We start from the raw sequence: 24,618 nt of genomic DNA on the forward strand, positions 1-24,618 counted from the left end.
CTGAGTTCTCTACCTACAAGCAACCATTCCCAGGGTCCTTCTGGCTGGAGAGACCCTTCATATGGGCGACCTTCCACGTCAGAGGAATTAGACAATGGTGCCCACGAAACCACGCAACAATCGCCTTCTTCCTGATGCCATTTCGTGCAATTCGACTTGCTGGAGCAGCCATTCCAAAATTCCTCTGAGCCAAGCTTGCACAACAGCATGAGCTAGCCCCTGCTCAGATTTGAAGTGAAATGGTCCACCAGGGAGGGAGAAACAGGCGAAAAACCAGTTGACCTTCAAGCTCCTGGCTATGGCGACGTGACGCGGCATTTCGCCTCTCTTCTTCAGTGGCTCTTCTCTGGTATACCAGCTTTATTTCTACCTAGAAAGCCCTCTTTTCTTTGCTTTGAAGAGTGAGATACAAGCCCTCCAAGATCAGGCCTCTGTTTTGGACAGTTTTGACAATGTTGTGAGTTTGGTGCTACATTAGATGCTACTTTAGCATTTCTGATGTTTCAAAGTGTTGAATAGCATCGGTACAGCTGTGGCTACAACTTTTCTTTAGGTTGCTATACCTGGATTTACTTGGAATACTTTCATTTAGCCACCTCTAAAGTATCATTTCCATTATGATTTTTAGTATGAAATTTGGTTACAAGTCTTTGCTACACTAAATGCTTGTACTTTGAAGCTTTTCAACTCTTTCTAGCCTTGTAAGAGAGTAGACACTGCCCATTTTGGGTTACACCCTCTCATGGCTACCTTCTTGAATATGGATAAGTTCAATGGTAAAGGCTTTCACACATGGCAGATGAAGGTTAAGTTTGCATTGATGAGGGAAAACTTTTGGGGGCTTATCAAACGTGCTTCAACTTCTTCTTCAACAGCCTCTAATGTTGGAGAATCCTCAGCTCCTACACACCCGGCACGAGATCCTGCTAGAGAGGAGAAAGCCTATGGCATTATTGCTCTTGGCTTAGGAGATGACTATATTTATCACATTTTTGATTTGGAGTCTCCTTTTGAAGCTTGGCAGAAGCTTGATATTATTTTTGGTGCTAGCTCTCACATCTCAAAATTGTCACTTAAGATTGTTCTTTGAATTGAAGATGGCTAGTGGCACTCCCTTGGCTGCCCATGTCAATCACATGCGGAGTCTCATGACTCAACTTGCTTCTATCAACTCTCCAATCACTACAGATGATGCAATGGCAGTATTGCTCAAAAGTATGCCTGAAGATTATGATCATGTTGTTACCACTTTGAAAAATCTTCCTAATCCTACTCTTGAAGGTCTTATTATTGCTCTTCAAGAAGAAGAAAGGCACAAGGAACTCTGAAGAGGAAATGACACAGCCTATGCCATAAAAACTCAAATGGGCAAGTTTCAACCTTGCAAACATTGTGGGAAGACTAATCACCTCTCAAAAGATTGCTTCAAGATCAATCCTTGCAAATATTGTGGCAAAAACAATCACCATGAAAAGTATTGTAAGGCAAAAAAGGAAGCCACTACAAAACCAGAAACTGCCAATTTACTTTCAGTTGATGTGCCTCCACAAGATGAGGCCTCCTATGAAGATTATGCTTTTTGAACCATCTCCATATATGCTCAAGATCTCTCTTTTATGTTGAGTCACTCTTTTATGTTGAGTCAAGGTACTCTGTCTGGATAGTCCTCCAAAATGAATGGAATAAACTATTGTGTTCTTTGTAAACACCTCTGGTCACCATATGATGTAGGCCATGTATATGTGTTTTGTTCCATGGTACCTCGTGCAGACATTGTGTGCATGTACATGCAGGGGAGATAACCATTGGAAGGTCTTATGTATCCCTTTTGTTTACTTCACACTCTTGGGAACCCTTGCTAGCATGAGATCCTAGCCATAGATTTATCCTTGACCACCATGAGATGGCATGAGAAACTATGAGACTAGATGTATCCTTGACATAGCTCGAGGCATTCCCTTGAGGGGGGGTTTGATGGCATATCTCAAGGTGTATGCCACAGGCACACCTTAGGTTTTATGTGTGTGTGCTAGAGGCATAGTTAGGTGCCCATAAGCACTGTTAGGTGGTGGTAGATGCCACATAGGATGATTGAGAGATTCTAGGAGCTGATTGAGGAGATGTTTGAGGAGATGATTGTGGAGCTTGGTGGCTCATGTAGAGGTGCCTACATATGGACCTCACCTTTCTTCATTCCATAAGCAAGCAAGCATTCTCTCATTTTGTGTTCAGCTTCATGCTTTCCTTTCACTTCTTCAACACATGGAAGTCACATGTGACACAAAATGGAGGTTTCTCAACAGTACGCTTTTTGATCTTGGAAAGCAAATTCCTGTCTGTTGAGATAACTTCTGTGTTCTGTCAGTGCTTGTGGCTGTGGTTTCATCATTTTTGAAACAATCTTGTTCTTTAGGTGCTGCCAAATCCCTGTTCATAGCCACAAGTCTAGACAAAAAAACGATCTGCACATTTTAAACAGGCGAGTGCCTGATTGTTTGCCTTTCTTTGGTCATGGACTGCTCAGTTCTTACCTTTAGGTGCCATCAAACCGCTGAAATCAGAAAGTCTGGAAGACAAAGGGATCATCTTCCAGATTTCACTCGCTGACAATATGTGAGGTCGATACCTAGGTTCTGTGTGTCGTCTATCATGGGAGCTGCAATGTCAAGTGTATTATATTGCATGAGTATGGCCAAGTCTGCTGTCCGTGACCCTAACCTCAGGTGGACAATAAAAAAGAACTCTATAGCTCTTGCCCTTACTTGGTTAAGCATAGATCAGTATATTATTCAATGTAAGCAGTTGTCAGTGTTAAGAGGAAGGAGACATGTCTGCTGAGTTATTAGAGACTTTTCTTATAATAGCACAGTCTTATGATGAATTGATAAGTTGGAGTACGATCTGTTCAAAGATGATGTTACAGGTAGCATTACAGCCTGAAACTGCACACAAAGGTTAAAGGCATTGTCATAGAAGCTGCTTTAAGTCTAATTTGGCTTTGCAACTTTCTGATATATTATTTTAACAGGTGCGGGGCAGCCAGTTATGGGGGACAGATGTGTACACCGATGATTCTGACTTGGTAGCAGGTATAAGCCTTGTTATTTTCTGCAGTAAGCTACACATATTTTGTGTGTGTGTGTGTGTGAGAGAGAGAGAGAGAGAGGGAGAGCGAGAGAGAGAGTTTTAGCTTGGAGTAGAAGTTGCTCCTATTTGGCGCAGCTTTCAATGTACATTTTCCTTGGTCTTTTCTCATCGTCTTCTCGTTTATGAGTGGTAGCTGTCTCACTTTGGGACATTCTTTTGCAAAAAAAAAAAAGGTGTGTGTGTGTGTGTGTTTTCAGCTTCCTCTAGCTTATGAGTAGTAGTCGTCTCACTTTGGGACAGCTACGAATGTACATTCTTCTTAATGAAATGTGCTTTTACCCAAAAAAAAAGTGTGCGCGTGTGTGTTCGGTATTGGGGACTCTTGACTCTGTGGGAAGACAAAAAATCATGGAGTCTTTGGAGATTCTACTTTTCCAATTTTCAAATCACGCTCGGCAATCTTTCTACGATTGTCTGTGTGTTCGTCAGATAGATTACTTTATCTACTTGTCTTGCACCGAAATCTTTAGCTATTGTAATTGCATGTCCCCTCTTTGAGGACTTCTTCTTGTAATATAAACATACATGGATTTCGCCGCACAAAAAAATGTGTGTGAGAGTGTCTCTGTGTGTGTGGTGTGCATGCATGGGGAGAGACTAAAATGAAAATGTTTAGACGTCACAAGCAGTTGTAGCTTGAATGAAGAGATTTTGGACTACCTTTTGATTAGCCTTCTCCTTTAGTGCTAGCCTTCATCATGGCTGAGTCTGCCCTTCACCTCCGGAGTGCCGACAGAAACTCAGTACGAAGACTTTGTATAAATGGATGCTCAAGTATGTGTGGGTGTGTGGATTTGTATGTGTGCGAGCATATTTTTATACTATGGTCTACACCCACTGTTGGGCGCTGATGACGTCAGTGGGGATGTCATAGTAGCTAGTCCCTGCTATACATGATGGAGTTTATGGTTTTCAACCTTGTGAGTGACTATCATGAGATTGAAACTGCACTATGTTGTGGTTTTAGAGGATGAGTTTGGGAATGTTCCTGGATTCATCTAGGTATATACATGTTGCACCATGTTCCTTTACATCAAATATTGAGCTTATTAGGTGAAATGAGTTTGGAGGCAATCTACCTCCCAAATAAATGGAAAATATCAAAACAAAATTTCCAAGTTTTCCTTTGTTCCAAGTCAATGGCACAATGGCATGCTAATTTGTATTTTCTTTGACAGTTCTAATGCACACTGGATATTATCGGCCGACAGCTTCTCCTCCTCCTCCTTCCATACTAGAGCTGCGTGCTACAATTCGTGTGCTTCCACCACAAGACAGTGAGTAATTTTTTGCTTCACCCATGGATTGCAGAACGGTCAAAATTGTAGTGGTTTGCACAGTTAATTGGATTGGCAAGAAAGTGATAAGGTTGATTACTTTCTCTATTATGAGACAAGAAACGATGCCTGAGACGCCCAGAAGAGTAAGATATATTTGGTGTTGATCAACATGGTTGCATGGTGGGGATTCCTTTAAAACCATGCCTTTGTGCCAACCAATGATTTTTATTTTTAAAATAGTGTACATGACTATCTATGCTTTGTAAGTTACTTTGCAACCGTGCACATTCCCTGGCAGCTGAATATTAGAGTGTTTAAATTTTTGGTGCTTTCTTTTAATTATGTATGCTTTGAGTACAATTGACTAAAGGGTTGTGTACATGCAAGATGTGATGGTCTTGTTCACAGGCTTCCTTTACAAAAAACGAATGACAAATCTGAGCTTGATTCTTGCAGGCTACACTTCAGGCTACACTTCAACATTAAGGAATAATGTCAGGTCACGGGCATGGGGTGCTGCTAGTGGGTGTAGCTATAGCATACTGCGGTGCCGTATTGTAAAGGTATCTAACATCTAGAGTCTAGCCTTATAAAACATCTGTTATTCCTCACTTTGGTTTTGCATCTCTTCATGTTCAACTTCTGGCCAGCTAATTAGGGAAAGATTTCCTTTTGAAGCATTTGTTTACATTATTCTCTTTGGATAGATGTTTGACATCTCGTTTTTGTATATCTTAGCTGTTGAAATGCTGCACATGCTTTCATATGAAGAGAAATTGAGAGGAAAGAAGTCACGGTGTTGAAGTGCAAAGCTGAAATGAAATCACACTTGGAAATACATAGAAAGTGAGGGTTTTATAAGAAATCCTAAATCCTTGAGAAACACATGGCATGCCACATGTTCAGTCTTAAAAAATTTATTGGCCCATAAGGTAGAGGAACTTACATACATTGCTCTATATATGTCGAATTCAGATCAAATGCCTCAATATATAGCTATGGGACTTTGAACACTAGGTGAACAAGTCTCAATTAGAGGCCTAGTGTTTGACACAAATAATGAAATGATTGGCCAACATTGATGAAGTTATGCCAGATAGTCAGATTGTGTCCACAACACTTAGTGGACTTCTTGACTCTTATCAAGGGTTTGCAACCATGTTGAGGTTGGTGGCCATGGACAATCCCAACCATTATAGCTTTGATCATCTGATCCCTTTATTGTTGCAGGAAGAGCAAAGCTGTGCTAATTGGAATGCCTCTATCACTGGTGATCTCAGGCATGTGCTACCCATCATAAGCGTAATGCAAAATAGCAATGTCATGTGGGAAACCCAAGCATAATTGTCATAAGAATGCAAATAAGAAAAAGAAGAGATGCAACTATTGCAGAAAACTTAGTCATGATATTTTGAATGTTGAAAGCTCATTGAATCAAAGAAGATGGAAGAAGTAGTCTAGTCTTGTAGTAACTCATGATGCATCTTCCCAACCAGTGGAGGCTAAGCAGGAGGTCCTAGTAAAGATGGAGCAAGTGGATACCATCAAGAGAAGGACCAGCAGGAGAGACTGACACAAATGTTGGGCAGGTTAAGGACAACCAAGGAGTATCTCCCCCTAGCGAGAAGGAAGAGGATATTCCGACACCCACGCATGATCAAGGAGTCCGAACTGATTCGAAATCAGTGGTTGGAGGAACATGCTACGTTTCCGGTGAGAGTGAGCAATCAATACAGGTAAGTCTATTTTGGCTTTCGTTGATGACAAGCTTCTCACAGATTCTATGAGATGGCTGAGTAGACATGCATTTGTAGGCTACTTGCCTGGTGTAAGACCCCCTATGGCCTTCATAGAAACCTGGATTAGAACTATTTGGGTCAGTAAGGGTATGAATGTATTAAATGTCAGATTCCTTGGAAAAGGTTTCTTTGTATTCTTTTTTGAAAAGCCTGAAATGGCTTCTAGATCCCTCCAATATGGACTATGGACAATTAGGAATCAGCCCCTTTATCTAGAACGGTGGACCAAGGAGTTCTCTCCTAAGCTCCCAGATCAACAAGAATCCCTGTTTGGGTAGAACGTCCTGTCTTGCCTCTCTATCTTTGTAATCAATTGCCCTTCTTGTGCTGTGGTCTTGGAAGAGGTTCTAGGGGTAGAACAGAAAAATTTCATAAATTCTAGAGGCAACCCCCAGATATGCATCAAGATTGATATTGTTGAAGAGCTTCCTAAGACTTTGGTCATCCTAAACAAAAATGGAAGCACTTTCAGGGAACAACCATTGGTGTACAGGAATCTACCTAACTCTTGCTTCCTTTGTGGTCTATCCACCCATGTTGTGTCTTTTAAGAGAGGCAAGCCCAAAGAGACTACCCCTCCTGCCCAAAAGCAACCTGTTGTAGTAGAAAAATAGGTCCCAAAGGCTCCTACAGTGCCTGATAACACTAGACAAGAAGTACATTCAGCTAATGCCTTTGAGACTCCATTAGAGAAAGGTAATAGAAATAGTGCCCATTATTCGTACTTCCAAAAACTCCTTTGACTTCTTAGGAAGAAGGAGGCTGAAGAGGAAGGGGAAAAAAGCCAGGAAGGTGACGATGATATTATGATAGAAGTTGGCTGGTCCAAGAAGTTCGAGGAGGATGTCAATAGGGATGAGGGAACGACTTATGTGAAAAAGACTCAGAAGAGGACCAGGTTAAAGTCATCCCAAGCAATAAGGACACTAGTCAAGGGAAATCCTTCACTGTAGTGCAGACTAAAAGTAGGCAATCCAAAGCAGCTTCCCCATAGTTGAATAGCCCTAACCCCAGTGCCAAAAAGGGGCACAAAAAGAATCCCAGATAAAGCTGTCACTTCCTTGACTTTGAATGTCAGAGGATTGACAGATCTTGGTAAAGGTGAGGAGATTGCTCATTGGTTGAGAGCCAATTCCCTCTCCCCCACCTTTCTAGCATTGGAGGAGGTCAAGGCAAGTAGGCTTGGTCTAGAGGGTAGACTAAAAGTAATTGACAAAAGTAGAAATTGGTACTATACTTCTCATTCTATGGGGAAGGGAGGAACTGCAATTGGTATACTTTCCCATTACAATGGAGGGGTGCTTCAAGTAGTCACAGATGACCAAAACAGATGGTCAAGGGTTAGAAGTTTGTAGCTATTTCAGTGTATGCTCCAAATGCTGCAGTAGACAAAAAGATGATGTGGGAATCACTTGCTATTGTAGAAGGCAATTGTTTTGCCTTAGGTGACTTTAATATGGTGGAAAGAAAAAGAGACAGATGGATGAAAAAAGATACAGTGATAAGAGGCTCTGAACTTGAGGCTTGGGAAGAATTGAAGGATCAGTGGCAATTTGTAGATGCATGTCCAAAGGGAGATTTTACTTGGTGTAATAGGTAGATTGGAGAGTATAGGAGAGAGGATAGACTTGACAGATTTCATCTATCTCAGGGTCTCTTGAGTAGTATAAGTTCTCTGAGAACTCATACCTTCTCCTCTCTCTCTTTGTCAAATCACAAGCCAGTCTTCCTATACTATGATTTTGGATCTGGACAAAGAGGTTGCTCTTGGTTTAAAGCTAACCTAAAGCTTTTTTTCCTAAAGAGTGTTCAAAGCATGGTTAAGACAGTTTGGGCCCTATTCTTCCTTGATGTCTTGAGCAGTTTTTGGGTATTCTCTATTGCTAAAGCCCATGAGTCTGGCAATGTTCAATGGAAAGAATTTTTGCTATCCTGGTAATGTTCAATGGAAAGAATTTCGCATCATGGCAATTAGCTACACGTCTGCTGTTCATGCAAAAAGGATTGTGGCATTTGGTGGCCGGCGCTCGCTGAGCTCCCTCCTCCGCCTGCGGCGGCCTGAGGGCCTTCTGCCCGCTGCTCCTGGCTGCTCCGCCCGCTGCCCCCCTTCCGCCTTGCCTTGCCCTCGCCCTCGCCCCCGGCTCCGCCTAGCCTCCTCCTTCGCCTTTGCTTTGCCCGGCCTCCTCCGCTCTGCCTCCGCCGCCTTGCCTTCTTCGCTCCCGCCCCCTTGCTGCTCCTCTGCCCCTTCCTTCTCTCGCCTCTCCTTCCCGCCTCATACCTCCTCCACCCCTTCCTTCTCCTGCCTCTCCTTCCCGCCTCGTACCTCCTCCCGTTCTCCTACCTCTCTTGCCAGCGTGCCCTCCCCGCCATTCCGCCTCCCCCCGTCTTTCTCCTCCTCCTCCTGCCTCTCCCGTCCTCCTTCCAACCCTTCACTCCTTCCTCCTCTTCTCCCTTCTACCTCCTTCCTCTCTTCCCCTCTTCCTTCCCTGTCGCCCTTGCCACCTCTCTCCCCTACCTCCTCGCCTCGCTTCGCCTCGATGCCCTTCTTTCTCTCTCCTTTTTCATTTGCCTCCCTGCAGCGGGAGCATTCGTGCTTGTTACAGTGAAAGAACATCTTGGTGGTGACCCTTGGTTTGGCCAGAGGGGCTCTATGGCAACACCCTCGACTCCCACTGCTATTAAGGTTCTTCTTTTCCCAACTGACAAGCAACAAGTATAGCAGGCAGTTCAGTCCCTTCAGGACAAGGCGCTTGTGGGCAGAATTGTGGGCCTCACGCCTACACGGAGACAGGTGCGAGAGTGGATCCAGGCAAGCTTGGCATTAGAGAGAGACCACATCCAGGAGGTCACCATCTATGGAAGAGGCGTTTTCCTCATCGAGTTGAGCTCCCCCGACACTGCCTCGACACACTTGTGGAGCAGAGCCCCATCCTCCTTAGCCCGCATCTTGTTTACCTCTTTCCTTGGTATCATGGGTTCACAGTGGAGGACATGGATACGACACACCATGTTCCATGTTTTTTGGTTACACTCCGCTTCCCAGGGCTCCCCAAGGAGTATCGTGCCATCCTCCCTTTCATTGGTCGGGCATATGGCACAGTGCTCGAGTCCCCGCCTGAGTCGGCCACCTCAGTTTTAGCAGATGATGGAGTCCCTAGGATCAGACTGGTGGATGAGAGCCTGGAGTCCCTCCCAGAGTTGATCCTTCTCGAGACCCTTGAAGGGGGCACACTTCGCCAGAGGGTGGAGATTTTCGGGTTACCAGGCCAGTATCTTCGGTGCAGACAGATGGGTCACCTCGCCAGAGATTGTCCCCATGGCCTCGTCCGAGCACCTCCCTTCCCTCCCCTGCAGAGTAGATAGAGTCAACAGGCCTGAGTCTAGCGTACTCTCAGGCAGGAGCAGCAGGAGTCTCAGACCCCATGGGTTACCCCCTCAGATGGGGACTTGACCCAGGTTAAAAAGAAAAAGAAACCAAGCAAGCAGCCCCACAAGTGTTGTAGGCAGAGAGCCAATTGTAGAGAGAGGGACAGGGTTGACCAAGAGGCCTCGAAGGAGGAACTTCAGGAGCCACCTCTCCCAGCGACAGGGGCCACCGGCCATCTAGACGATCCTCCAGCTTCGGAGGCTCAACCTCCGCACCCACCCTTGCAGTAGCAGCAAGCCCCAGGAGCTGTAGTTGCAGTGATGGCGGAAGCTGCAGACGCTAGCCCGACGGCAACCGCGGAGGAGCAGATCCAGAGCCCCAGTGAGCTTGATCAACAGGGGGGGCCTGAGGTCTTCGTCCTTATCCCTCCCCCTCCCCCTCCCCCTCCAGGGTTCCCCCCCCCCCCCCCTTTCAGCCCCTCCGCCTATGGTCACTCTCACCACCCGCCCCCCTCCCTCTGACCCCCGTGTCCCTATCCCTCCCTCTCCCGCCGCCCCCCTCTCCACCTTAGCAGCAAGTTCTTTCGCCTTGACACCTCTGCCAACATGCAAGGGAACGATGATGCCCCCTTCAGCTTCCTCATCGCAGCAGTAGGTCCATTCAAGAAGGGATCCTGAGGGACGAGGCTCGTCCTCTCAGTGAGCAGCTCTCAACCTCCTGTCTGGGCATCCCTTACTGCGAACTTCCGGAGGTTAGGACCCTAGAATTATCTGGAGATTCCAGACTCATATCCTCTACCACTGGAGGTAATGCTCATGGTCCTTCAACCCGGGAAGGGGGGTTTGATCAGTGCGGTGGGATCTTAGACACACTCCGTTTGGAGATTTTAGTTTGCCTCCACAAGGTTGGAGAAGTGGTTCCTAGAGTTGTTTGGAAAATCAGATTACACTCATGATGGATGAGTGGATGGGGCCACAGGGATTGGACCTTTGGTAGGCCCATGGCACGGAGGTGAACTTTCAGTTGAGCTTCACGTGTGAGGAGCCGGTGTGTGGTTTGGCGACAAGAGTTATCAGATTGTCGCTGGAGGCAAAGGTAGAGCAGGCATACTCCTGGCCCCTCCAAAAGTGTGCGGAGCTGTTCGGGGTGGAAGCCTCCTTCATGATGAGGTGGGCACGGAAGATCGGTATTGAGCCGGTATCCACCCTAGTACGGCACCGCACAGACACCGACTACTCTGTAAAATGCATCTTTCGTTACTTGCAAGACAAGTCTTATGGCTTGATGTTTCCCAGGGGGGGTGACTTGCATATGCATACTTACAGTGACTCAGGGGCTGGAGACTATGACACTAGGCAGTCCACACAGTGGTAATTGTTTTTTTTTGGGAAAAGCTTGCATTTCTTGGTTGAGCAAGAAACAATCTACTGTGGCTACTTCTTCATGTGAAGCTGAGTACAGGGCAGCTTTCACAGGACAGTTGAATGTGTTTGGCTGCATCGTTTGTTTGCTGATCTTCAGCTCTCATTGGAGGGTCCTTCTGCGATTATCACTGATAGTTAGAGTGCTATAGCAGTGGCAAATAATCGTGTGTTTCATGCTTGCATGAAGCACATTGAGGTTCATTATCATTATTTCATAGAGAAGTTGCATGCAGGGAAGATCAATATGATCTATGTGTCAACACATGACAATGTTGTAGACATCTTCATCAAAGCACTTCCACGTGAGAAGTTTGAGGCATTTTGCAGTGCCCTGAACTTATCTCCTTTTGGTGATTGATCACTTCCTTGTACATCATCACATTGGCACTGTAGGGGGGTGTTAGAATTATTGACATATTCTAGGCATTGACCAAAGTAATCCATAAGTGAGTTAGGGGAAATTTTCCCTCACTAGAGGTTTTTCCCACCTAACCACAGTTAGTGGGTTAGTGTGGTTTTGTCACTTAGACAAAACCAATCTTATCTATTGTACACTCTACGTTTTGCTCTCTAGCTCTTTTTCTGCCTGCTTGTCTGCTCATCTCTCACAAGTGTCAGATGTTGATTATGAGAAGACTTGAACTTTGGCAAGGAAACACTTGTTGGAAAGGTGGCACCTTCCTAATATACAGAGGCAGCTGGGTAAGAAGTTCTTCACTGCTTCCAGTCCCCACTCCATCCTCAGATATTGATGACCTGTTTAGAACGTTGGATTCAAGATGGTTGCTTGAAGACAGCAGAGAAAAGTGGCAGGACAGATTTGAGAAGATGTGGATCAAGCAGGTCCTTGAAAAGGTGTCATGCCTAGCTTGGCTTATTTTATATAAAGTTGTTTGGACTAATGCAAGGGGATTCAGAATAGGGAGAGGAGATGGCCAATGCAAAAGATGCCCTGGTACTATTGAAGACATTTTCCGTTTGTTTGTTGCTTGCCCCCATGCCAAAAAGGTGTGGAAGTTTATCCAAATAGAAATTGGGGAGCCAGTTAATTGGAAAGACATTTCATTGGGAGTTGCATTTAAAACCATGAAGGAGCTTTGGTTTCAAATAAGGGCCCATGCTTTATGGTTCATCGGGATTTCTAGAAACAACTTCCAATGTAATGATGTGGTGATGCTTATTGACACTCTTTTTATTTCATGGTGGAATAGGAAAAAAGGAGGCTAGACTTCCAGATAAGTTCATACAATCTTGAGCACACCAGGCTAAGTGAGGACCTTGTTGACCATATCAGCAGATGTACTTTGGAGGAAGATCATGATAAGCCCCCCCATTACCTTCATAGGACACCACCTTCTCAAGCTGAAGCTACTCAAACCTCTTGTCAAGGAATAGCTGCTCAGTACCCCGTCTCATAGGCTGCAGACCAGACTCCTGGTGTTTCTTCTCAGGGTCAGGATATATCTATTGATCCCGCGTAGGGTGTACCCTCTCATGCTGCTGCTGCCACCCATGATCAGGTTTGAGAGGCTTCTGATGCTGCTGCACAGAGTTTCTCCTTTCAGGTCCCTGCATGCATATATAGGAGGTCCTGAATTGTCAGTTGTCTTCTTGTTGATGCCACTGAGCTACTGCTGCTATGCTCTGAAGTTTTGTTGGAGCCTATGGTTTAGCTGAACTCCAAGATCATCCTGCTAAGGATAATTCTTATGATGTACAAAGTTTTTTGATGTTAAAATAATCACTCTTAAAATGCAAAATCAATTTCCCAAGAGTTTTCTTAATACAATCATGATTGTGGAAAACTAATCAAATGTGGAAAGGATGTTTTTGACAGGCCTTTTTTTTGTGGGTGATGGGCAGATGGGCTGGTGGAAGGCCCAAGTTGTGAAAACAAGACCTCAAGTCTAGAGTCGTGTCTGGATGATGGCCCATGGGCAGAGATTGATGATAGGCTGGTGGGCCCAATTTGTGAAAGCAGGACCTTGAATCAAGAGTCATGCCTGCTGAGTTAAACAGTCACAACTTATTGTACACACTCACTTCAAAAAGTCACTTTTGCCCAAGGATTCAATTCATTTGTGTGTCCTTCCCAACTGAATCACTTTTTGAAGTGCCTGGATAAAGAGGGTGAAAGGCTTCTCTGTTTTGGCCACGGCCCACCCTACATGATTATGCTAATATGTTGTGCTTTGGTCTTATATGCCTACGACAATGATGCTATCTATGTTGGCCTTGCATGCCTATGACAAAGGTGTTGGTCTTAAATCTGTTGGAATAAATTGGATGGGCAGCACATGCAACTCCTTGTTGGATTACCACATGGGGCACCCTTTGGCAACATTTAGGGCTGATTGTCTGCCCTCTGTTAGGGCTGGCATAAGGGCTGTATAGAGCCTAGCCACATGCCCATGGAAGGGTCCAATGAGCTGGCTGTAGACATGTGTGAGGTGACTCATAAAAAGTAGTGATTCCTGGTAAGCTGCAAGAGTCTTCAATGGTATACATGGGATTGTTACATTGTACACAAGTCTTTGAACACAGTTGCTGGATTCCACATTGTGTGGTTTAGATGCATTATTGAAGCTCTCTTGGATGGAGTGTCCATGCTGTATTGACCTTAATCATGCTTTTTCTTTCTGTATTCTTTCTCATAGTAGCCCATGTTAACACCAATAATGGCATTTCCCTTTGTTGTATGTTTGCTTGGACCCGTGGCAATGCTTACATATAATTTTCTTTCATATTTGATCGGTTGCAAGGTTATTATTGCTAATTGTAAATTGGACATCCCCTTTGAATGACTAGAGATGTGTAGGAGATTGTGGTAATTTAATTGTATAGCATGTGTGGCATGCACGATGCTCAAGCACCATGAGATTGTGGTAGCTTAATTGTATAACATGTGGCATGCACAATGGTCAAGCTTGACAGGTATTACAAATTTGTTACTTATTATTTCATTTGTACCTGTTTAGGCTGACCACGTTTTTTTAAAGTGTAAATTTAAAAGGGGGGAAATAAAAATGTACTATCTTTGCTATTGGAAATGAGCCTTTAAGTTTATTATTATTTTTTGGAGCGTTTTAATTTTCATAAAAATGTTTTTATTCAATTGGTTCTTTTTTTTATCATTACAAATTTACATGGTTTTTGTCAGATTTTAAGATATATGTGGGGTTAAGTTGCAGGTAGGTGGTGGAAGCATTGAACTAGAGCCTTGCTTGACAAGAATCTCTGCAGCTGCCCCCACACTTGCCCCGGCTGCAATGGAGCGGACAATGACTACAAGAGCTGCCTCATCTGTACAACTTCATTTTCATATTTTTTAGTTTTGAGGTTTGATATGAAAGTGGAGAGAGTGTGCATCTAACAACTTTTGTGTTTTCTTTTGTTCTACTTTATTTTCCTCAGAATGCATATCGGCAACAACGATTTGTTCAAGAAGTCACGATCCAGTATAACTTGTGCAATGAACCATGGTGAGTTCCCCTTTACTTTTCAATCTCTAATGAGAAAACACAAGCTTGTATGGAGATTTCTTATTGAAGTTCTTATTTTATTATTTATATTGCAATACATAAGCATTTTCATTGGTCATTGGTACTGCTAACCTAGATAATGTCAATCAAGGCCTATGAGTTGATACACATGGGGTTATCCTTACGCTAAGGAAAAGCATGACTCTTTCCATAGACTGCTTTAAGAGAAAGCAAGAAAGAAAGAAATTTTATTAGAGTCTTCGGAAGACCAATGGGTCTATAAGACTGAAAGAAAACTTGATACAAATCACAGTAAGGGTGGAGCTACTGAAACGAGCATCATCACCCGTGCTGAACCCTAAGTCTGATCATACATAATCAAATACATCTGGATGTAACAATGAAAAGAAAAGAAAAGGATTGGAGCGGAGCGGAATCGTCTGTATGTCATGTCGCCCTGGCTGGTGCATAGCGAGTGATGGGATGCTGGTGCCTGTCAAGGGGTGCTGTGTGTCTCGGTCTCCTGGACGAGGCTCGACACAAGACTAGAGCCACCGTGACTCCCATGGGACGTATCCCGGGTCTAAACAATGACGGGAGGTCCCCCGATGTCTCGTGTGTCGTGTTGCAGTCGTCGGGTCGGGGTCTCTGTCATGTCTACGACTAGAGACTGGACGATCAATGTCACTCGATGGGAAGAACTCTGTGATCCTGCTCTGAGAGGTGTCTGATGATGTGGCCAAGCCTCGTCGCCTAAGTAAGTACTCTCTGTGTCGGACTCCCTCGTGAATGAAGGCCGCGAGGCATCTCTGATCTGGGTAGGCGAGGAATCTGGAAAGGAGAGCCCGGAGCCGTCTCTGAAGAGGCAGTGGTAGCGACCTCGGATCTCATAGTACACTGGGCACCTGAAAACTTCGACTCAACCTCCTGACAGTCGCACAATATGCATAAGCGATGCTCCCTAGGAATCCCCTCTACTCTGTCGCTCTCTATGCGGAGGCGGTGTGATGATACCCGAAACTGTACGATGGAGATCCGTAGTGAGTGAGGCATATGAAGCTCAGTGTACCCTAGTGGTGTGATGAATCCCTCCTCTGAAATACGAAGACAGTAATCTCTGTAGAAACTCAGCTTCACTGGGAGCTCCCTCGGTTCCAACCAGGTCCTAAAGGTGTGTAGCTGCAGGAGATCCTCTCGAATGACGTGGTTGGTGTGTGGCCCAATCGGGATGGTGGGTGGGAGTACCGGAGGGGCATCTAAACTGTACTGAAAAGGAGGTATCCTATCGATGTTGTGGAACCCTAGTCTCACAAACCATCTGTGAGTCCGTGCATACCAGCATCGCTCGTCTCCCTCTGCTGCCAACCTCATGGAGGAATCGAGAGCCAACCATGGCAACCTCTGTCTTCCTGATGTGCAGTCCCCATATGATCTTACCCCTTGTAGATATGTGATGGTCTGAAAGGCTGCATCTAGCTGGAGTGAAGAAGTACCAAACTCGACTTGAATGATGTGATGTGGTACAGACGGTTCCCCTCGGATCATCCGTGAGAGCATGAGGATCTGCAGGCGCTCCACCCGTGTCCACTCTATCTCTGACATGTCAGGCCCCCAACAAGGGTTGCCATACATACCGGCTGGTCGGACCAAGGAGTCGAAGAGAAGAGCCTTGGTCTTAGGGTCCTGGAAGTGGGAGTGAAAGCATTGTCTCTCTAGCTAAGCCAGTGAGACGTATCCCCTGCTTAGTCTGGCCTGCATCGCTGGTCTCATCGTGAAGATTGGGCCGGAGAAGATGACCCCCAAGTAAGTGTATGAGGATACGATCTCAATTGGTGACCCACCGAAAGTAAAAGTAACCTGCTTCCATTGCATGTTTGCTCGAGAGGTGTTAAAGATCATGACCTTGGTCTTGCCAAGGTTGACCTCCAAATCATGGGATAAACAAAAAGCCTGCAGTGCATCCAGGTGTCGCTGGAGCCCCTCGGATGTGGACGACAAGAGTGCCACGTCATCTGCATAAAGAAGAATCCTGATGATGATCCCAGCAAGTGAGCAACCGGTCCCTCCGAACGCCCCCACGAAAGTCTCAAGCTCATCGATGTAGAGGCCAAATAGGGTCAGTGATAAGGGACAACCCTGTTTGATCCCTTGTTGGAGATAAGTGCACACTAAGTGTACTATTTCCTAGTCTAAGTCTAAGTCTAGTCTTTATGTCTTGAGTGTGTGCCATGTGGCACTTCTACAATTATCCCATAAACACTCTTGCATTATGTCTTGTACTTTGGCCCATATATTCAATGGGTCACATCATTCTAATCTATCAGTCTAGCTTGTGTCTTGTCTACACTTTTCTCAAGGTATTTCTTGTCTTCTAGTCTTGTCATTTCATTTCCATTTCCAGTTTCTAGTTCTAGTTCTTTTTCCATATTCCAACATGGTATCAGAGCTAGATTGATCCCTCTTCTCCCCCCTCAGTCTGCTGTAGCCATAGCTGCCTCTTCTCAGATTTCTCCCCCGCTCAGCTGGTCGCCATCTTCCTCTTCTGCCCGTCTTCTCCACGCTGCTGCCGTCCCTGCTGCCGCTGTAAATCTGCCCGCCATCTCTCTTCCAGATCTGCGCGCCAGATCTGCACGCCATTGCGCTGCCAGATCTGTTGCGCAGTTCCATTCTCTACCAGATCTGCACGTCAGATCTGCGCAGATCTGGCGCTGCTGTAGCTTCCGCTCCTGCTGTCGCTCAGCCAGATCTGAGCGCCAGATCTGCTGCCACCGACAAATCTGCGCAGCATCCATCTCTGCTCTCCGTACGACCGCCGCTGTACGCCGCCGTACTTCGTTCGTCCTCGTCCGTACTCCGTCGTCAGTACTCTGCACCATCGTCCGTACATCCGTACAGTCCGTACGACTGTACGAAATCCGTACCTGTACAGGCTGAAGACTTCTTCGACTTCATCTGCCTCTTTCAGTTTGCTGAACAGTCTCCTTTTTTGCTGGTTCCTCCTACTTCGATGGGCTGTCATATGCTATGGCCCTGACAAAGTGGTGAGAGAACCGGCTTCTGGGATCTCTTCCTCTCATTTATTTTCTGCAATATTGTAAGGGAATAGACACTGCCCTTGCATCCTAGCAAGAGGTAAGACCTTCCCACATGGCATCTTCCTCTCATTCTCTCATATCTATCGACAAATTCAATGGGTCCAACTTTCATACTTGGCAGATCAAAATCAAGTGCCATCTTATGAAAGAAGGCCTTTGGGACATTGTTCACCGTGATGCTCCCGAAGGTCCATCTGAGCAAGTTGTTGCTGCCAAGAACGACAAAGCCTATGCTATCATATTGCTCGGCCTTGGAGATGATTACATTCATCACATCTCTGACATACAGTCTGCTCCTCAAGCATGGATCACTTTGGACACTCTTTTTGGAGCCCGATCTAAAAACTCTAAGATTGCACTTATGATCTCATTTTTTGATCTACATATGCAGGAAGGAGCTACTATAGCCTCTCATGTCAATTATCTTCGCAGTCTTATGGTTCAGCTTGCGTCAGTCAAGTCTCCCATCTCCGAAGATATTGCTATTGCTGTGCTTCTCAAAAGCTTACCTGACTCCTATGCTACTCTTGTCACTACCTTCAAGTATCATAATAATCCTTCTCTTGAGGGAATCATCAATGCTCTCCAAGAGGAAGAAAGAACTCAACAACGCAAGGTAACTGACACTGCATTTTTAGCAAAGAAAGGCAGTTCTAAGGTAAGAAAGCCTTGCACCCATTGTGGCAAGACTAATCATGTGGAGAAGGACTGTTTCAAGGCTCATCCATGCACCATTTGTGGCCGTGATAATCACCGGGAGAGGGACTGCTACTCCAAAACCTCTACATCAGCTCCTGCATCTACCTCAGCCCATGTTGCTGCAACATCTCCATCAGCTGATCCTGCTGTTCCTTCCTTACATGATGAAAAGTGGGCTTTCTGATTACTTCTATGTTTTGTCTACCACCTTGACCACCGATGATGTAGGTCAAGGGGTTCTAGTGTCTTGGTCTTTCTATCTACAGTCAGTCTTCTGTCTATCTAGTCTTGTCTGTCTGTCTATCTGTCTATCAATCTGACTGTGTCTTGTTTTAGATCCATCTTGTCCCTACCCTTGTGGACCCATATGAGGATATCACTTGAGGAGGGGTGTCTCAGGATCTTTTGTCTGTCATGTCTTCTATCTTGTCTCTCAGTCTATCAGTCTTTATGTCTGTCCTCTAGTCTTGTCTTTCTGTCTTACTCCTAGTGTCCACTTAAGGAGGGTGTTGGAGATAAGTGCACACTAAGTGTACTATTTCCTAGTCTAAGTCTAAGTCTAGTCTTTATGTCTTGAGTGTGTGCCATGTGGCACTTCTACAATTATCCCATAAACACTCTTGCATTATGTCTTGTACTTTGGCCCATATATTCAATGGGTCACATCATTCTAATCTATCAGTCTAGCTTGTGTCTTGTCTACACTTTTCTCAAGGTATTTCTTGTCTTCTAGTCTTGTCATTTCATTTCCATTTCCAGTTTCTAGTTCTAGTTCTTTTTCCATATTCCAACATCCCTATGGTACTCAAGATCTCATTTGTCCAACCTGCGCCTGTCCGAACTCGGCGTGAGACTCTCTCATACAGTGCCATGACTGCCCAGATGATCTCTTGATCAAATCCCAATGTTTGTAGGCGTGTGATGAGATGAGCTCGAGGTACTGTGTCAAAGGCTTTGCGGAAATCCACAAAGCAACAATATACCCTCTCCTTCCGTGATCTGGCCTCCTCAATGACACTCCTGAGTGTGAGTATGTGATCCATAGTCCCATGGTCTCGCCTGAAACCGGCCTGACCCTCTGCTCTGAGCCCTCTCATCTCTGCGAACAGGCTGACCGATGCATCCAATACAGCTGCATAGATCTTGGACATCACATGTTCAATCATGATAGTCCTGTAGTTACTCGAGTCCATGGGATCCCTTGCCTTGTGGATGGGTGCGGGGCAAGCCAAGGCAAATAGCGTCATTGAATAGCTTTGCTAGGATCGGGGCTAATGTGTCAATCCCATATGCGATAAACTCAGTGCATAGCCCCTTGTGATCCTTCGCTCGGCCATTGTGCAGTTTCAATGTCGCGTCCTTGACTCCCCCTCTGGTGAACAACGTGCAAGTGGTGGGGCGAGGTGTGTGTATGAGATGTGGAGTGGGCTGGTGTGGGACATCATAAAGATGGTGTGCATACGTGTGCCAGACTCTTGTGTCGGTGAGGGGTGATGGGGACCTACGCTCAAGGAATCTCCGCCAAAAATCCTTAGAGTTGCTGCTGTACAAGATGTGCAGTAGCAGCTCCTCATTTCGACGAAGAAATGCCTGCTTCTTTCGACGTACGAGACGTCGGTACTTGCATACTGTGTCTGGTGTGTTCGGAAGGTGACATCTGGTTTTAAATCGGAGCTGTCGGCGATAAGCCTTGCACTTCGCATCGTACCAATTGTTGCAGGGTACAGAACCAAGAGGTGGTGGTCCAGTGGACCATGTGGTGTGGGGAAAGATTTGGAGGGCAGCCTCGTGGAGTGTGCGACTAATGAGGGCAGCACGGTCCTCTATGAGTGGTATGTGATCGATGTAGGTTAGGAGTCTGTTTAGGCGTCCAGAGTAGGCCGGTGAGAGGCTGTGATCAAAGTGTATGTCGTGGTAGGTGTCGTGCTTCCTATGTGGTGTGTGTGGTGTGGCTAAGCGTGGGGTGGCGATAGTGAAGAATAGGTATGTGTGATCAACTCCTAGAGGGAGTGGTGCTATGGTGAAGTCGGTGATACATGAAGTGAGAGATATAATAAATTATTTTTCAAGAATTGCTTAGCAAGATATGGAGGGCAACGTAACATCATATCATATTTTAACCCAAAAGACCCAAGAGGCTCAGAGATCCGACAAACCCTTGATAAACTCGAAAAAGACCGGCATTGTTTTAAACTAAATATACAAGGAAGCGTTACTAATTTCAAATATTCATAGAATAACAGTCAATCATGTTGCCTAGTCTTCGGCTCTAATGGATGGAGAGAGTTACTTTAAAGATACCTAAGATGAAGAAGCTACCTGGAAGAAACAAACAACCATGCTTGATATTTGGAAGTTTATGTAGAGGGTTTCACTAAGCACTTTTGGTATAGACAACAAGTGCAATGCCGTTTACTACACTATTTATAAGTCTGGCATTTTTTGACATTACCATATTTCAAATGCATTTTATTAATATTTTATGTACATATTACTAATTCTCTGTGGTAGGTTCGTTGTTACATGACTCTACATGATGGGAGTCACTTGTTTTAACATAAATGATCCTCAACATTGGGTGACCAATAGCTAATGTTGTTTGCTAATATGTTGGTGAGATAGGCTAGTGCAAATGGTGGACCTCTTGTCAAGGGATTACAAATGTACAAAGGATCAAGAGTGGACATATTTGACTCTTGGTTATCCACTTGCACATTAGCTTGCAAGGCCATGCCATTCTTTTTTAGGACTTAGGGTTGAGCATTAGCGATGATGGGGGAGATATAGAGTTTATGAGGTGGACTCTGAACCAATCATTATATGGGGGAGTTTTAGAGACATGGTCTCCAAGACATTTGATGCGAGTGATATCTTAGACATAATTGCATTCAAGGCACCCATTATTGGTTTAGAGGGATAGCACATGTTAGGATCCACTCAAGAAAATGTGGATGGAACTTGAAATTTGACCTTATGTTGTAAGCCTTGAGAAACTCTAGTCAACCACAACCTTGACTTGTTAAGATAAGCTAAGTAGATGTAAGGGTAGGAGGGCCATGGGCCAAATTTTTAAAGATATAAATCTATTTAAATTAACCTAGTTAACCTAGATTATCAATTGTCACAACTCCCAATGTGCACAACTTCGCTATAATAGCTTGCTTTCTTCTCTTTTTGGGTGCTTTTAGCTTTTTTGGCTATATGGCTAACCTTGGTACATCTCTCTCTCTCTCTCTCTCTCTCTCTCTCTCTCTCTCTCTCTTGTCAAGTGCATGGATAATGAAAGGCTACCAAAGAGAGCATGGAATGAAAGTCAGAAGCTTCAAAAGACAAACAAGGGCAAGATTTTGACATCCGGATGGGCACAGGACCTAAAAAAATGGTTCAAGAAGTAAGTAGAAGAGTATTTAAACTACTCTTCAGAGGAGATTGATGAAGAGGCTTTTCATTATGACCTGCTGAATGCACTACACAGGAAATGGCAAACAGCAGAAAACAAAGATAAATTTGAGTACTATCGCACATATATCAACCCCGAATATTGGTCAATTTATACAGGAAGGGAGACAACAACGCAGAAGTACATATGTACACCTATAGCAGTGCATAAACGGAGGGCTTTAGCCTCACTTCGCACCCGATCACACCAGCTGCAAATAGAAACAGGGGGATGGAAAAAGATGCCAAGGGAGAGTAGAATATGCCAACTATGTGATCAAGGTATGGTTGAAACAGAAGAACACATGGTAATGATATGCCCTCACTATGCACACATTAGGGAAGAGTTCAATCACCTCCTTGAGGGACATAACAAACTGGCTGATTTGCTGCATAAAGGGTCACCTTCAGCTTTAGGAACATTTGTGTATAAGCTCTTCAAGCATAGGAATCCACCTGAATCCTAGAAGGTGGTTTCTCTTTCCACCCTCCCATCTTCGGGAGGAGCTTTCATGTACTTGTGATATTGTATTGCTCAGGTCCCATAGGCCGGTTTTGGTCTTCAGAGGACGATAATATTTTCTTCTTCTTCTTCTTCTTCTCTCTCTCTCTCTCTCTCTCTCTCTCTCTCTCTCTCTCTCTCTCTCTCTCGGATGATTTGTGGTAAGTCATCCGTTCCTCACCAGATCATTCAGGCTGAGTTTGGGTCACCCCCTTTACAGCTAGATGCTGCATTTCAGGTCATCACATATCTGTACCGAGTTAGGGAATATGGGGATTATACCTCGGGGCGTAGCAGGCTACCATGGATAGCTTTATCCTCTTCTATGGCACTTGCAGCAGGAGGAGATCAGAGGTGCTGGTATGCACGTATAGAGAGATGGTTTGAGCGACTGGGGCTCCACATGGATAGACTACCTCCCTTCTAGTATAGCATGGATGCTCCATTCTCTCCCCTCTTATCACACGAGGTCAACCAGGTTACCCGTGAGGATCTACTACAGCTACACACTTTTCGGACATGGTTGGAACCGAGTGAACTCCCAGTGAAGCTTAGCTTCTACAGAGATCACTTCTTACATATCACAGCGGAGGGTTTCATTGACCCACCAGGATACACACAGATTCACCTATCCCACTCGATGAGGATCTCTCTTTGGCAGTTCCGGGTCTCTTCACACAAACTTCGCATCGAGAGCGGCAGAGCAGAGCGACTACCCAGGGAGCGGCGCATATGCACACTATGTGACACACAGGAGGTTGAGACAGAGGAGCATTTCATCTTCAGGTGTCTTGTGTACTATGAGATCCGAGGACGTTTCCGCTGCCTCTTCAGAGATAGCTATGGGATTTTAGCCCATTTCCTCTCCTACCTAGACCAACGGTGTTTGGCAAGTTTCATTCATGAGGCACTTAGACACTGCAAGAGGATACTCCGAGCACGGAGACAGGAGCAGACTTCTTCCTCGGTTGATCCCTCTCAGAGCTCTATCACGGAGTTCTTTCAGCTAGATCACATGGACCCCAACGAGACGAGGCCTCGACATGACCGTGACCCGGAGCCCGTGACCCGACAGCTCAGACAGAGGGTCGACACACAGATCACACTTGGAGACATCCCCTCCTTGTTTAGAGTTGGAGCCGACCGACAGGGGTCACAGTAGCCCTGGTTAGATGTAGAGCTACGACCAAGAGACGTGCCAGGACCGCACCTTTGAGTGGCCGACAGCACTCTATTGCCGACTTCATGCCTCCACTGCCTCATCCATCCTGATATCTTGCTGTTGCTGGGGATGATGATGATATTGATGATGATGCTGAGATTGATATATAGTCGACCACCGACATGACTATGTTGTACTTAGGACTTAGTACTGCCATTCTGCATTTTTGGCATTTTGCATTTTGCATTGGTATGGACGCTCGTTTAGTAGCTCCACTACCACAGTGGTTGTATCAGGATTTTCACAGTCTCATAGACCCATCGGTCTTCCGAAGACTTTAATAAACTTTCTTTCTTTCTTTCTTTCTTTCTCTCTCTCTCTCTCTCTCTCTCTCTCTCATAGATGGCCGTCATCTGGAGGACTCATTTGCATCCCGATGGAGGGCGGACGAGCACAATGGATTACCTGATGGGCTCCCCAGCCTTTGTGACACATGTACATGACCTCATTGTCCCTCCTCCCCCACTTGGCACGGACCACTCCTATTTGCCATTTTGCAAATCGACCTCCACGCCATTGCCAGACGGGAACAGCCGGCACCCGTATTCAGATACACTTTGGCCATGCTAGCCTTCGTCATGGCTGAGTCTTCCCTTCACCCCGAAGTGCCGATAAAAACTCAGTACAAAGATTTTGTCTAAATGGATGCTCAAGTATGGGCGGGGGTGTGAATTTGTATGTGTGAGAGCATATTTTTATACTATGGTCTATACCCACGGTTGGGCGCTGATGACATCACTGGGGATGTCATAGTAGCTAGTCCCTGCTATGCGTGATGGAGTTAATGGTTTTCAACCTTATTAGTGACTATCATGCGATTGAAATTGTACTATGTTGATGCAGTATATATGAGCCACTTGTCACGGGAGCTATCGACTCACATGGGAGATGACGCAGACGTTTCACATGCTTCAGACACTTTGGTCTCAGTGGTCCAGGATGCTGCCACTAGGTCTTTTCCCACAATTCGCTCTATACCCCGCTCCCCATCTAGGAAGATGCCCCAGAATGCATGGTTTGATGACGAATGCCAAGAAATGACATCTCACCTCGTATGAGAGCAGACTTTGGGACACCTGACGAGGCCAAAGGCACAACGGATCTACCAATGCTTGACACAACGTAAGAGGCGGGCTTTGCTATCGCATAGGATGGATGAGGTG

General features: G+C 45.3%; 1 protein-coding gene across 1 annotated transcript in view; it reads left to right on the forward strand.

Moving 5' to 3' along the window:
- Positions 1–24,618, forward strand: part of LOC147898475 (zinc finger CCCH domain protein) — a 104,122-nt gene that overhangs the window by 55,242 nt on the left and 24,262 nt on the right. The window contains exons 4-8 of the mRNA XM_087378894.1: positions 3,029–3,089; positions 4,326–4,424; positions 4,896–4,990; positions 14,209–14,322; positions 14,432–14,499. Of these exons, the coding sequence (XP_087235020.1) occupies positions 3,029–3,089; positions 4,326–4,424; positions 4,896–4,990; positions 14,209–14,322; positions 14,432–14,499 (437 nt within the window). The remainder of the gene's footprint in view (positions 1–3,028; positions 3,090–4,325; positions 4,425–4,895; positions 4,991–14,208; positions 14,323–14,431; positions 14,500–24,618) is intronic.

Source organism: Dipteris shenzhenensis, chromosome 9 (genome assembly GCF_047967505.1).
Source record: "Dipteris shenzhenensis isolate YYH24624 ecotype China chromosome 9, Dip_SZ_1.0, whole genome shotgun sequence".
In the NCBI taxonomy this organism is placed as follows: Eukaryota; Viridiplantae; Streptophyta; class Polypodiopsida; order Gleicheniales; family Dipteridaceae; genus Dipteris; species Dipteris shenzhenensis.